Here is a 16,164-nt window from a genome sequence, read left to right as displayed (position 1 = left end):
TTCAGCGAGTTGGCCAGTAATAAAATACATGGACCTGTGATCATTTAATTTCTCAAATAATCCGAACCAGTTGCACCATATTTTAGCAAATCCACTAATACTGTCTTTACCACATGGGTTCCACTAAGTTATTATTTTTTTATAAGTTCACCGGAATCATTATCATGTCCATCAACATCATATGAAATTATCACATGCATATATATAATAATCAATTATTTCACAATTTTAGCTCTTTTAATTTTTTTAATCCAATTAATCAATCATGGATTCATGGAACATGGGCATCTTTTTTAACAATAGGTGAATAATCATACGGTCTATTTAACAAAGAACATACTCTAATTAATGACTCGTCAAAGCAAGACTTAAGAAACAGGTTTGTCTTTATTCGTCAATCTCTTATCTTTGATCAGTCCCAGTGTAAGCGTAATTGCCACGTGGCAAACTGATTGATCCTTGCTTTTTCTTTTGTAAAAATTGATTCTTAGGGTCGCGGGCTTTGACCGACTAGCAAAGATATCCATCAGGTTCGTGTTCGTTCCGAATTAGTTGGCCCGCGCGTGTTGCCCACACGTTTCCTATTGGTCGGATTAGCACAAAACCCGCAGAAAGCTGTGGAGCCAATTACAGTCTTACACGTCATATTTACACGTGAATGCTTCTCGCATGTGTGAGTCTTGACGAGAGATCTGAGATGTCACGAATCCGTTGTTTCCGCCGGTGCTCAGTCCGTCTTCATTCGAAACTCAACTATCATTTTCCCGGTTTTCTTCATTTCGTTAAGTCCCAAACGCCCCAGAAAGGCTGAAACTTCTCCGATTCCTCCCAGTTGTCTTCATTCGAAAGCATTGGTAATAACTCAATGTAGTTACAGTGAAATGAAGACGGGTGTTCACCACTAAGATTGTTGAGGTTGTTTACCGCCCAAATAAGACAACACTTCTGTATCTTCGGAGGCGGTGACAAAGGTGAGAGTTAAAACGCCGCTGGAAGGAAAGCGTGGTGGCCAGTGACGATTGGCGGTGATAGGTCAGTTTTGCCTTCCAGTTTCTTCGCTTCGTTTTTGATTCTTTTTAACGAGGAAGGAGTTCGGCTTCGGTCAGGGCACCCACGTTCGAGCAGCCTTTACAGTCTTACATTCAGAATATCTCCCTCCTTATCTAGTTATGTGCCTAATTGCCTTCTTTCATTGGGGGAGATATTCTCACTGCAAAATTGGAACGCTGTGGGTACGGATTTGCTCTGACGGAAGGAAGAGGTTTAGAGAGGAATCCGGCTTCAGTCCAGACACTTTTGGTGAAGGCAAAATTCGCGCAAAAAGAGGATGCGCCACGCGTCCTCCACATACTTTAAAATGTTTGAAGCATGCGGAATGTTTGTCGTGTTTAACGCCGTTAGCTTGCAAATAAAATCAACTTTTTCGAATCTTCTGACCTCCTCTTCTCTCTTGCTCGAGTGTTGTTTGCAAATAAAATCTACTGGCTGACCCGTGGGCCAAGTTTTGGGTCTGATTGCGCCATGATCGAGCCAAAGTTACTTCTTTAAAAATTTGAAAACAAACTTAAATTTTTAATTTATATGAGTTTTGATGTATAGAATTGCTTATATATACAATAATTAAATAAATTAGTATAATAAAATTAAAAACAATTATTTATTTTATTAATATATTATATAATATATCGTATAATTATAATTTATATAAATATTATATAAATAATATATATGGGTTGTGTTGGGTCGTGCCAACACACTAGTCGTAGACGGTTTGGATGGTAGTCATCGACGATTGTGACATTGGATACCGATGACCGGTGACAATCAATTTCACGCGTTTTGGCCACCGTTTCCGAGTTGACAGTCCAACCGTTCAGTTTGGATAGACGACTCATTCAGACAAAAATTTTAAAAAATAAAAAAATAATTAAAAATAAAAACAGTAACAAATCGTTGAATGGGTCGACGGTTTGACCGCCTGAGTCAATAGGTTGTTGGCTTTTTCAACATTTTTTGGCCAAAGACTGGATTTAGAGTAAAACAGAATCAATTTCCTAGACGGTTCCCAGGTCGAACGGTTCTATTGTTTAGATAAACAACGGTTCGAAAACCATGGTTTTAGGTATGTATATCTTTTTATATATTAAAAAAATTTAACAAAGATAAAAAAACAAATGTTATAGCATTTTATACATTTAAAAACTAACCCTAACTAATTTGTTTTGTACATTAACAAGTTTTGGTTTTGGAGAAAAACAAAAGGAAGGAAGATGTACATATCTACAAATTGATTTATCACTGGTTGTCGGTATCCGATGATGATGTTGCCATTCAAACAGATTAGGGTTAATTTTCATGGAAGATATGCGAAGGAGAAGAATTAAAAAAAAAAAAAGACATTGCCTGAGGTTGACCCTGATTGTTGGTGATGGTTGTTTGTCGCTGCTAGAAGTGTAAATTGAGCCATGCCACCTGTGGCCCGGCATGGCCCGACACGATGGCACGCAGGTTGTGCCAAGACCGGCACAATCATGTGGGTTGTGCTGGGCCTAGGGTTTTAGGTCCATGGGCCAGGCTAACACGGTACGATCGAGCGGGCCGTGCTGACCACAACATGTGTGCGAACCCAATCAAGAACAACCCATAATTATATAATATATTAATAAAATAAACAATTATTTTTAATTTTATTATAATAATTTATTTAATTATTGTATATATTAACATTTATATAAAATTAAAAATATAAGTTTTTTTTTTATTTTTTTAAATAAATAACTTTAGCCATTGGCCGTTCCGTAGATTTTATTTGCAAGCAACACTCGAGCGAGAGAGAGAGGAGCGAACTCGAAAAAATGAATTTTATTTGCATACTCACGGTATTAAACATCCCGCATGCTTAAAACATTTTAAATTAAGTGGGGTACCTTTTGCGCGAACCTTGCTCTCACCGAAACTGCCACTGAAGCCGGTCTCCTTAGAGAGAGAAACTGTAATTCCACAAATTTTCGCTAGCTGAGGTAATTCGCACATGCGGATCATTTCGTGTCTATCTCTCACAGTCCGTCAGTTTCTGGAGGGACACAACAGCCCACCAGTTACCTGTGACCTTTCTATCTGTATCCTTTGATCATCTTCCAACTTTTCTATCCACTTTCTATTATTAACAAGAGGATCGTCTTCGTCTCTCTTTTAAGTTGTCAGTTTCTGGACACAGCCGCCTGCAACCTTTCTGTATCTCTTATCTTTCTGGTCATCTACCAACTTCTCCCCCCCTTCCTACGGATTTCTGGGCTTTCTGCTCCTCCTCTCCTCCCAAATTTCACTACACTTGGAAATCTGAAGCTTCGGTCAAAGTTTATTTTTCTTCCTACTGGTTTTCAGATTTTGTTCGAACTTCATCGATGGGGTCTTTGAAGAACGAAGAGGATTTAAGCTTGGAAGAGTCCAATGAAGCTATCTTATATGTTAATGGTGTCCGGCGAGTACTGCCGGACGGATTGGCTCACCTAACGCTTCTTGAGTATCTTAAAGGTAATTTGGAAGGACTGGATTGATGCCAATGTTTAGTTCGGGTTTTCCAGTAATAGGATTTGAGTGCAAGTGCACTAATTAACGGATCAGTTCGCGGCTGATACATATTAAAAATATTGGAATTGGATCATTTCCAATGTTTCAAGAGACGAAATCATTTTCCAATTTCCTCCATACCAACTTGAAATGTATCCATTCTAGATGACGAAGTGTGGATTCAAGTTCTATGGAATATGTTTTCCTTTTCTTTTCTTTTCTTTTCTTTTCTTTTTTTAAGTAGAACCGATTCATTTGTGATTTTGTTGCAGCATTTGCTATCCAGATACAATGGTTCATTTAAATATATAATCCCTGAGACTATTAATGATTGAACTCTTTTCTTTGCAGAATTTGATTGAGGTGACTCAATTGAGTCAACCATGATTATTAGGCAAGTAGGGCATTGAGACGGTTGTTACTTCTTTGCAACAAAAACATAAAAATATAAAAAAAAAAGAAACAACACCAAAGTAGACTCGATGAATGACCCGTGAACATTGCTAATGAGTGCTGCCATTATGGGATGTCATAATTCTATCAAGTAGATGATAATTTCCTCTATTACTAAAAGATGATGCTTCAACACGCTGAACTCCTCCTTAAACGTTCAGTCTCCCCTTCAGCTTTATAATTTACAGATTTGATAACCAAATTTTGATTAATTTTCTCTATTTTTCTTTAAATGTTCCGGACTTTATTGTTGCTCTGTTCTTCTATAAACCGTGTGATTATATTTACTTCTAAATTAGTTGCCCCTATAAATTGCATTTCATTGTCAAGCAGTATCTAATGTTGTTTCTGAATGCAGATATAGGCTTGACAGGAACAAAGTTGGGCTGTGGTGAAGGTGGTTGTGGGGCTTGTACAGTAATGGTTTCTTATTATGATCAAGTGTCAAAAAGATCAATGTGAGTCTCACAGTTTGTTGTTTTTGAATATAACATATATCAAACATTTACAGAATATCCAAGCTACTTCAATAGAATGGTTAACCTGGTGGGATCCCTCCCTCTCTCTCATTCTTATATCAAAGAACATATATACAAAATGTGTACGAAATTACTGAATCAATGTGAGCCCTTTGTGGATTAATCTGATTGTGTTCACCATTGGAGGGGTCCAAGAATGTATGCATTCTTCAAGGGACTGGAAGATTAGTTGTTGTTTAGTTATTATAGGGGACCAAATTGTAAACCATGGAAACAAGTTGGTTCTTCCAAATTTTATTGGATTACAAGAGTTACTTGTTGTTTAGTTATTATAGGGACTTATGGTTTGTTTCAGTTGGCAAGCCAGTGAAGTTCTATAAATCCACTTTTTTCTCATTTTATGTGATGCATTTTATGTTACACACACACACACAATCACTTATTGTATGATTTATTTGAAGCACGTATTCTTCTTTGTCTTACTTACAATTCTGTTTCATAAGTTGTTAATATTTGTTTTGTTGGAAAGCTTAAGCCTTTACATAATCATCAACTATGGAACTCTCCGACTGTATTATGAATTTAATTATGAAAACATATTACAGGCATCATGCAGTCAATGCATGTTTGGCTCCTTTATATTCTTTAGAAGGGATGCATGTAATTACAGTGGAAGGAATTGGGAATCGTCGGAATGGTTTGCATCCAGTCCAGGTGACATATGATTATCTTGTATTTTTTCCTTGTACAATGCTTTTAAAATGATTTTCCCATTTCATTGAAGTATTTCCAGTAATTCTTGTCAATAATTTCAGTCAAAAGACCAAAAAACTGATCCCTATTAATGTTTGAAGTTAGGCACTTATTGCTATAAGCTTCTCTTCAGTGAGATACTTTTCTTATCTTCTTGGTGTTTTAGGATTTTAAGTGCAGCCCTCATTGTATATCAAAATCTTATCGTAGCACCAAGTTTGAAGTTTTGATATTGCTAGAAGTATAGCCCATGCACAATGTATTGTGTATTTCTCAAAATGTTATAGGATATGGGAAAATGATAAAATTGCCTAGGCCATTGTTATTTTTGGAGTATTCAGACTGTTATGCATCTGTGGAATGTAAGTACTTTAGGAAGGAAGTTTATATTCAAGGACTTCAATGTAACATTAGTTTTTTTTTTTTTTTTTTTTGTAATTTTGGATAGTTCTAGTATTAATATAAATTGTGAGAGAAACATAGGCATGTGCTATTATTAGACCAAGTATCATTGATAATGGAGAAAGTGCACGGAGGAAGGTGATGAGTAATCACCTGAAGAAAAAGAGGGAAAAAAACAAAGAAAACGTACATCAACCCCCCCCCCCCCCTTCCAATAGGGGTGTAAATGTGTAATTTTGATGAGTTGAGTTGGGTTGAAGGTCAACCTAGGCCTAACCCTAAAGGTGAAAACCTTGGGTTCAGGCCTAGCCCAACTTGAGGTTTGGCCCAAGTTTATCAACCCAGGCCCAACTTAAGTTTAACCCGACACAACTTGGGCTGGGTTGGGCCTAGCTTAGTTGGACTTAGGTGAGTAGGTAGGGTTTGGAAGAATTTATGAATATATTTTTATATAGCCATCTTTTATTGGGCTTTTTTTGCCCAATTATGAGTAGAATTGATTGAAAATATGTACAAAATTCATCTACAAATGTACATATACATATTTTATACATATCTACATGTATATATTATTAGAAAAAAAGATAATTTTATATAAATATAATGCTTGTATGTATGTATTTGTTCCGGATGTCCTAGGTTAGGTTTTGGGCTACGGGCTACCCGAGGCCTTGACCCAACCCAACCCAAGTTTAGGTTAAACTCAAGTTTTCTAGCTGAGGCCTGGCCCACAGCTTGAAAACAAAGGGCCCAACCCATGTGAAAACTTGGGTTGGGTCAGGCTCAGGTTGAGCCCACCCAAATTGGACCCCTACTTTTGAGACCCAAAAATGATCAGAATTCTGATCCAAAATACTTATCAAATTGTCAACTTGCTGAGAACTATTTCAGATTAAGAGGAAAAACTGGAATAGAAAAATTGACAAGAAAGATTAAGTAGAAGAAGGGAGCAGGATAGAATGCTCTGCCGCTCCAAGTAATTGTATTTATATATGAGAGGTTTAAAAACTGTACAAAGACCAAAATACCTTGCCACCCTAAGAGAAAAATAAAAACAAATATAAAACAATATAAACAGACCCATAATTAATCTATTACAACTCTAGACTCCCCCTCAAGTTGGAAATAAATATTCGCTATTCCCAACACGCTGAAATCAATTCACCAAAAAAAAAAGAAGAAATCAGTTTCCAGTTTAGTTCTAGTAACTGCTTTGGTGAAGACATCTGCAAGCTGTAGATCAGATGCGATATATGGCAAACAGGTCTCTCCTGAGATGCAATGAATGTTCAGAGAATATTCTTGAATGTGGTGGATAGATGATACGTTTCTTAATTTTTAAAGCTGTATATATATTGCAGTTGTATAAATATTATATATAATATATTATACAAAATTATATCATTCTTGAATGTGGTGGATAGATGGAAAATTTCTTAATTTTTAAAGCAAATGACCAGGGTTCAAGTCTCTTAATTCACATTTTCTACAAAGTATTTGTGTAATAAAGTAATATATATATATATATATATATATATAATAAAGAGTAATTAATTAACAGAAATAAAGAAATTGATCAATGGTAATTGAGCAATACACATAAATAAGAGGTCATGGGTAAGATTCAAAATTTGGATATGATGCATCGAGCATATTGAATCGTATCGGGGGCTCACTGAAATGCCTTTTCTAAGAATTTTCTATAAACTCTCTTTTTTAATTGTTAAATAATAGTTAAGCAAGCCCCTTGTAAAAATCTGAAGTTAAATTTTTTTTTTGACAAGGTCAAAACACCTGATATGCATGTTTGTGCATATAGAGTGTATTGGTACCTTAAAGTTTAACCCTTAGTCATGGGTTCAAGTCTTGTCATTGCCATTTTGAAATTTCATTTTAGTTAGTAACCCAGGTGGCTTTATGAATTGGAACCAATTCGGTTTGGTCTAGTTTTCTATTAAGTCCGGTTTAGGGTATGATTGAACCAGCTAGTGTCCCAGGTTACGGTTCAACCTGTTTGATCGGCCAATTTGGTCTGGTTTTCTAAACATTGGCTGCAAATCTCTCCTCGATAAAGTGGTAACCACCTCAGTGTGTTTAGTATGGCCATGCTATATTGGTTTGTGGACAATATTGATAGCTTCTTGGTTATCACAATACAACATCAAGGTTTTCTTGTAGGACACCCAACTCTTCTAGTGAAGACCTCTGTCACAAAACTTTTGACACCCCATGAGCCATTGATTGATATTCTGCTTCAGCACTAGAATGAGCTACAACATTTTATTTCTTGCTCTGCCAAGATACCATGTTTCCTCAAACAGAGGAAATAGACCTCTGATCACCAATGCACCCAGCCCAGTTTGCATCAGTGTATTGTTCAATCTTCTTATGGCGATTTTTCTAATAAAATATAGTTCTTCAAAGACATCTCTTCAAATAAGAAAGGATCCTTTCAACATCTAGAAGGTGCGTACTTGTAGGAGTGTGCATATTATTGGCTAACCACATTGACAACATAAGAAATGTTAGTGTCACACAATCAGTTCGTACAAGAGGGCTCAACAGGTTTAGGGTGAAAACAGAATGTTGATCCCACCCCAGAGAGTGAGAATATATATATGAAATATGTATATTTATAAAAGGCCCTTGTGGGGCAAAGAAGAGAAAATAAGAAAGAAAGAAATCACAAGTTACCTCAGCCTACAACTGTTGGTTTCTCTCCTTGTCGGATTGACTGGATCCCCTTGTTCACCTATGTATGATGTAAGGCTCCTCAAGCTGGACTATAGATGCCATGCGTATTGAGGTTGCTAAAATATTCCCTTTTTGGTGTTCGTAAAGGGATTGAATCTCAATTTACCTCAGCCTACAGCTGTTGGTTACTCCTTTCTGAATTGACTGGATTCCCCTGTTCACCTTTGTATAGTGTAAGACCCTCCCTTAATCTGGACCATAAATGTCATTATATTAAGTCGTTAAAATATTCCTTTTTTGGGGATTGGCAACAAAAAATAGTAAAAGGTTGTTTTTCAGTGCATGCAAAGTGATATTAAATGAATGATTTCCATAGAAAATCCTATTTTTCAGTCTTTGGTTGACATCAAAAACAAGTGTTTTTGGAAATTTAGAACTAGTTTTAAGAAAATAATGTTACTTCAGTTTTCCATAAGTTATTTTCCAAAGAGAGGGTTCCTCTTGATACAATTCTCTTTGATTTCCATTTACTTCTGACCACTCAGGTTTATTTCCCAAGCTAAACCATAGACCAGTAAAATTAGGAAGAATAAGGAGAAAGTCATTATATTTAGTTTTCATCCTTCTTGGCCTAGGTGTCTTGCCTGTATAGAGTTGTATTTCTCTTTCTTTTTTTTGTTTTTATTTCTTGTAGGCTACCTAGGGCTAGTGCACAAGGCTCCTGCCAATGTGGGGTCTGGTGAGAGACAGATGTACATAGCCTTACCCCCCCCCCCCCCCCCCCCCCCCCTGCAGATACAGAGAGAAGCTGTTTCCAAGATTTGAACCCTGGTCACCCATGTAACAATGTAGCAACCCAGCCATTGTGCCATTTTATTTTTTGATCAGCAACCCAACCATTGGCTTATCTGTTCTGATCTGGGTGTTCTATCAGGGCTTGGGAGGTGTTTTTTCCTTTCAAAAAGGGAAAAAACTAACCTGTCCATGTGATGTACCGGAAATTAGCATCTAAGAATCCATTGATAAATAAGTGGCTATCTAGACAGCTCCATAGCCCTTTATGGAGAGCATCTTTCAAATATCTTAGGATTCCTGTAAATATCATCCTGATATGGTTGGGAAGGGGAATGCTTGAGAAAATTTATAAAACCTTCTGGAAAGGCAATATCTGGGTGCCATAGTCAAAATGATTAGCTTCATGATCAATCTCTTCATCCTTGATCATCAAAGTAGTCAACTTGCTCTGCTTCAGTCCTCATACTGTGATCCATTGGAATGTAGAATGGCATAAACCTAACATATTCCTTCCCATTAAGAGACACTATACTTTTCTCAGGTTGTGCCACTTATGGCTCAGAATGTACTTCATTAGCCCATTTTTTTCATAAAATGTTTGATCAAATGAATTTACAAATTTAATGATCCTATTGTGATCATTTCCTTCGACAATTATATCATTCAAATACATGTCAAGAATGACCACACTAGATTTTGTACGACACAAAACACAGAATACCACTTAACTGGATTTGTAAAATCAGCCTCTAGGAGATTGTTTGAACCATAGCCTTCTTAATCCAGGAGTTATGATATCATATCTGAAGCCGCCTCATTGATATGGGCTTCAAAAGGTTCTTTACTGGTTTGAAATGATTCATGCAATGAGATCTTGTCTTTCATTTTTTTTCCTGATATACAGATTTTGCTGGTTGAGATATTGAGAAAACTCTTTTTATGCTCTGTATAATATCTGATTTCAAGATGGTTTGGTTTCTGACAAGATATGCTAATTTATAAATGAATAGGATGCAACTATTTCATGTTGTTTTGGGTCACCTTGGAAATTCATACATAGCTTAGGATGGAGCTGTGTGTCCTAGTGAATTGCAGTATATGTATAACTCCTGTTTGAATTTGTTGACTTTTATTTCATGATTTATGGTGTTTCATTTCTTGTAAATTTAACTGCTATGAGCAAACAAGAACTCATGATTTTTCTTTAAATAACAGTGACATGAATACATTCTATCTGATTTCAGCAGCATTTCAATGAATAACTTCTGTAAACAGCAGTTTGCAGTTATACAATTATCAACTATATTTTTGAACTTCTAATTGATTTGCAGGAGTCATTAGCACGTGCTCATGGCTCACAGTGTGGATATTGTACTCCTGGTTTTGTTATGTCCATGTATGCATTATTGAGGTCCAGTAAAACACCTCCAAATGAAGAACAAATTGAAGAATGCCTTGGTGGAAATTTGTGTCGCTGCACTGGTTACAGACCAATTATTGATGCTTTTCGGGTTTTTGCCAAAACTGATAATTCCTTATACAATAACCACTCCTCTGAAAGGCTTCTAGAAGATCAGTTTGTTTGCCCTTCAACTGGGAAACCTTGCTCCTGTGGATCTAAGCTTGTAAGTGTTAATAAAGATTTTGTAAATTGTCACAACAGATATATTCCTCTCTCTTATACTGAAATAGATGGAAGCTCATATTGTGAAAAAGAGCTTATATTTCCTCCAGAGCTTCTGTTGCGGAAGATAAAACCTTTGCATTTGAATGGATTTGGTGGACTTAAGTGGTATCGACCCTTAAAACTTGGACAAGTATTGGATTTGAAGTCTAGGTACCCAGATGCTAAATTGATCGTTGGTAATACTGAAGTAGGTATTGAGATGAAGTTGAAGAGAATCCAGTACCAGGTATTGATATCTGTTGGTCATGTACCTGAACTTAATACTTTAAGAATGCGAGATGATGGGTTGGAGATAGGTGCAGCTGTAAGATTGACAGAACTGGTAGAATTTTTAAAAATGGCAGTAACTCAGCGTGCTGCTTATGAAACTTCATCTTGCAAAGCCTTAATTGGACAGATAAAATGGTTTGCTGGGAAACAGATACGAAATGTTGCTTCTGTTGGTGGGAATATCTGTACTGCCAGTCCAATATCAGACTTGAACCCACTCTGGATGGCTGCAGGAACAAAGTTCCAAATAATTGATAGTGAAGGTAATATCAGAACAGCCCTAGCCAAAGAATTCTTCCTGGGTTACCGTAAGGTAGATCTGAAAAGAAATGAGATTTTACTTGGTATCTTTTTACCTTGGACTCGGCCTTTTGAGTATGTTAAAGAATTCAAGCAGGCACACCGAAGGGATGATGATATTGCAATTGTAAATGCTGGAATGCGTGTTCTTCTTGAAGAGAATAGTGGCCAATGGTCTGTTGCAGATGCATCATTTGTTTATGGTGGAGTTGCTCCTCTTTCTATTTCTGCATCAAAAACCCAACTTTTTCTTTCTGGAAAAACATGGAATCAGGAACTTATGCAGGGTGCATTGGGAGTATTAGAAAATGATATTGTTCTCATGCAAGATGCACCAGGTGGAATGGTGGAGTTCCGCAAATCTTTGATGTTAAGTTTCTTCTTCAAATTTTTCCTTTGGGTTTCTTATCAGATAGATGGAGAACAGTCTTCTAGAATGGGTCTAACACATTCCTACCTATCAGCAATTCAACCCTTCTGCAGACTGCCATCTACTGGAAGACAGATTTATGAAATTAAAAAACATGGAACATCTGTTGGGTTACCTGAGGTTCATCTCTCATCCAGACTTCAGGTATGTGCAACTTCTTCTCTTATCTAAAGAAAGATTAAGAAAAGGAATGGAAGTACATCATAATGTTTATAAATTATAATCTTCTGTGAGTTGTTAGTTGGTAATTGTGGGTTTGGGTGTTGATCTATATTTGTGACAAACTGACATATTGCAAAAATGTACTAACGGATAGGTTTCCATAATCTGTAACTTTTTATATTATAAAATATTGTCTTTAATTATGTTACCATTCCCTACCATGCAACTAGAGGAATGGTGTGAAAAAGTGCTTGAATAACTATTAAACCCTAGATTTCTTAAGGGAACAATAGAAAAACTTCTCGCAAGGTGTAGTGGCAAGCAGCTTAATATTTATTGAGAACTAACATAAAAAGAATATGTCATCTTCTAGTTACATTTTGATATTGTAGATATGCCAGTACTCTTCCCTTAATAAATATGAATATCAAAACAAGAATCCTAGAATCCTGGTCAAGTGAAAGAGACAGAACCAATCAAAGGGAACATGCTGGCTACCTACAAAATATGGAGAAGACCCTAATTTTTGTTGAAAGAACACTATCACAAGTTGCTATTTATGTCACCATTTGCAGGTCCATATGAAAGTAAAATTTAACTCAATTGAAAACCCAGTAGAGCATTTGTTGAATCCCTTCTTTGCTGAAAAGATTGTTGAAAGCCTAAGGACATTTATGTCCTTCTATGCATGTTTGTATTTGGGCACCTATTCAAGGGCCACTTTGTAATTTTGCTCAGGAGGTTCAATGAAGAGTCTCTTGCTGTGAACAATAACACACCAAGCATTCTCGACACAACCCTTCTAACTTTTTCATCATTAATACTTCTAACTTGGTATCAGAGCATCTCATCGCTAAAACTTCTGACTTGGTATCAGAGCATCGTACGATCAAGGAAACCATCTGCTGCTGGTCGCGACAGACCTGCTGACGTCAACACATCGCTGACTGACGTCAGCAGTATGTACAGTTGGCAACATTCTTATGGGTTTTTGATGTTCGTTGATTTGCCCTGATTTTAGGGGATTTTTGGTATAGGTTTCATGGTGGTTTGAAGCTGTTCTAGATTTTTCTTGGATTTTTCATATGAAAATTGGCAAAAAATCCAGATCTAGAGTTTAGGGTTTGCATCCTTGTATGGTGGGTTGGTTGCTGATGAAACCTCTTGTGTTTGAGTCGCGGTAAACCCCTGGGACTGTAGGAAGTAGATCTGGATTTTGCGGTCCTAAAACATTTTTGGGAAATTTTTATCTTCCCCTGTTGCCGCCAGTACATATTTTTCCTGGTTTTACTATTGTAGCTCATGTCTAACCTTGTGAGAAAGGTGTTTAGGAGTTCAGATGGTGTTGGGATACTGTAGTGCTGGTGAGAAGGTGTTTCTGGAGGGGTTGTGATCGATGGACTCACACAAAGATGCTCATGTACCGTCCTTATAAGAAGTAATGACAATGCCAGAGGGCAGATTACTACTGCAAAACTTGATTTTACAAATTTTCTTGAATGGTCTCAATTAGTGGAATAGGTAAGCTTGGATTTGTTACCGGTAAGGAAGCTAAGCCAAAGCCTAAGGATCCAAACCATTCCAAATCAGTGGGAACAAGATAATCTACTGGCTATGTCATGGCTTGTGTGCTCTACGCAGCCATACGTCGCCTGAAACCATATGTTCCAACCGCTAAAGATATTTGGGACAAATTAATTGCAACTTATTCTCAAGTGAAAAACACTGCTAGAATCTATTAGTTGTGAAGAGAAGCATGTAATATGCGATATGGGGAGAAATCGGTGGCCATGTCTCTGTGGGCTCTAGGACTGAAGTATCTGGACCTGGAGCTGCAGATGAGATTGGAGCTAGTCTGGACTGCTGATGATCAGGATCAACCTGCCTGCACCGACTGTGATAAACCCTCAACTCCTGATCCCTCTGACCACCCTCACCATTGCAGCTTTCCCTCAACTCCTGATCCCTCTGACCACCCTCACCATTGCAGTTCTCATCACCCAATGGAATAGGTAAAGGAACTGCCCCACTCTCACTGCTCTCCCCCTGAAGACAAGAACTCAAACCCTCACTCTCACTACTCTCCCCCTGAGGGGCAACCCGAGGATAATAGGGTGTCCCCTCAAAGAAAGTGACATCCATGGAGACAAACTTTCTCCCGGAGACAGGATCATAACAGCAATAACCCTTTTGAGTTTGTGCATAACCAAGGAAGATGCATTTGGAGGCTTTGGGTTCGAACTTGGAGGGATGGGGTCCGAGAAGCTGAACAAAATAGGTGCAACCGAATGTCTTAAGGGGAATAGAAAACAAGTCCTCACGTGGGTGTAGAAGCGAAAAAGGAGATCACATATCAAGGACCCTGGAAGGGGCCCGATTAATAAGGTATACTCCCGTGAGGATAGCATCCCCCCAGAAGCGAATAGGGACATTGGAAGTAAACATGAGGCTTCTAGCCACTTCCAAAATGTGCCTATTCTTCCTCTCGACAACTCCATTCTGCTGAGATTATGAGGGCAAGAGCTCTGGTGGATAACCCCATGATGAAGAAGATTAGATGTCAATGATTTAGCAAAGTATTCCTTTGCGTTATCAGATCGGAGAACTTTGATCTTGGCATCAAACTGAGTTAGGATCATTTAGTGAAAATTTTGGGTCAGAGAAGGTACCTCATCTCGTGAACGCATGAGATAAACCCAAGAAAAGCGGGTGTGGTCATCAACAAATAACAAAAAATATCTGTACCCACCCATGGAAGGGATATGATAAGGCCCCCAAATGTCAGTATGCACAATATCAAAAGAATTATCACTCTTTTTATTACTCAATAAATAAGGCTTTCTACAATGCTTAGCAAACTCACAACTTTCACACTATAGCTGAGACAACTCAATAGACTCAAATAAAGTAGGAAACAAACTCTGTAAAGATCAAAAAGACAAATGACCTAATCGGTTATGCCAAAGCATAACTGGACTCACACTCTGAGAAACAAAAGACAACTTCTCTACTGACTCTCCCTGACGGAACCGCTCCCCGAGCAGATAGATCCCATTCGTCTCACGGCCAGTCCCAATCACCTTCTGCGTCTCCAAGTCCTGAAAAACACATCGGTCAGGGAAGAAGGTTACTGAGCAGTTCATATGCTTGGTAATACTACTGACTGAAAGAAGGTTAGTATCAAGCTTAGGCACATGCAAGACAGATGATAGGGACATAGTATCTGAAAGCTTGATGTCACCCTTCCCAGAAATAGGAACCAGGGAGCCATCAGCAATAGATACCTTATCTCTACGAAAAGACAAATGGTAAGTAGTAAACAGTGAAGGCAAGCTAGTCATGTGATCAGATGCACTTGAGTCTATTACCCAACAAGGTTCAATAGTACCTGGAGCTGAGGCATGGTAGGCTGAAGCTCGAGTACCTGAATGGGTGAAGGCAGATGTGACAGGGGCTGATGGAGGCTGCGGTGGCTGAGCTGAATTTCCAACCTCCTTTTCTAGCTGTATTAGGGCAGCCCGAACTGCAGCTAAGGTCTCCAAAGATGTTCCTTTTGTGACAAATGAGGATGCTGAATCAGTGTTCATGGCTACATGAGTAGTGCCCTTCTTGTTTCTTAACTTCACAGGAACCAAATGGGGATGCAGTTTCCAACATGTCTCTTTTGTATGTTTGGGTTTCTTACAATGTTCACATACTACATCCTTCTTGTCTTCCTTCCTCCTGTCCTTCTCTGAATCACCCCCTGATTTGGGTGCAGCTGCTACAAAGGTTGATATGGGTTGCATCATAACCTTCCTTCTGGTTTCTTCACTGTGTACAAATGAGTAAGCCTGAGAGAGAGTCACACTGTCTCTAGTCAAAATCTGCTGCCTCACAATATCATATTCGGGGTTCAGTCTCGCTAGGAACTCAAACACTCTGTTTGTCTCGATGTGCTTTCTATGGGTCTGAGGATCTTTGGGACTCTCCCACTCAAGAGTCTCTAAGTGATCAATCTCATGCCACAGGGACTTCAAGGTAGAGAAGTAGACTGATACCAGTTTCTCTCCTTGTTTAAGGGTGTTCACTTCACATTTCAATTCATATGCTCTGGCAACATTAAGGGGTTGGGAGTAAGTTTCTTTCATAACATCCCATATCTCCTTAGCTGTCTTTGCCCACAAATA

General features: G+C 38.0%; 1 protein-coding gene across 2 annotated transcripts in view; it reads left to right on the top strand.

The window, feature by feature from the left end:
* The first annotated feature begins 3,078 nt into the window (after positions 1-3,078).
* LOC148872553 (xanthine dehydrogenase 1-like) overlaps positions 3,079-16,164 on the top strand; it is a 109,894-nt gene continuing 96,808 nt past the window's right edge. For both annotated transcript variants that reach the window (XM_088973922.1, XM_088973923.1), the window contains exons 1-4: positions 3,079-3,534; positions 4,382-4,481; positions 5,108-5,216; positions 10,478-11,977. In XM_088973922.1, coding sequence (XP_088830048.1) covers positions 3,405-3,534; positions 4,382-4,481; positions 5,108-5,216; positions 10,478-11,977 — 1,839 coding nt within the window. In that variant the 5' untranslated portion in view covers positions 3,079-3,404. The remainder of the gene's footprint in view (positions 3,535-4,381; positions 4,482-5,107; positions 5,217-10,477; positions 11,978-16,164) is intronic.

The sequence above is a fragment of the Nelumbo lutea genome, chromosome 2 (assembly GCF_056320005.1).
Source record: "Nelumbo lutea isolate HS-2025 chromosome 2, American lotus-T2T, whole genome shotgun sequence".
Taxonomy (NCBI): Eukaryota; Viridiplantae; Streptophyta; class Magnoliopsida; order Proteales; family Nelumbonaceae; genus Nelumbo; species Nelumbo lutea.
Note: the sequence above shows the minus strand (reverse complement) of the source record. Positions and strands in the feature narration are given on the sequence as shown.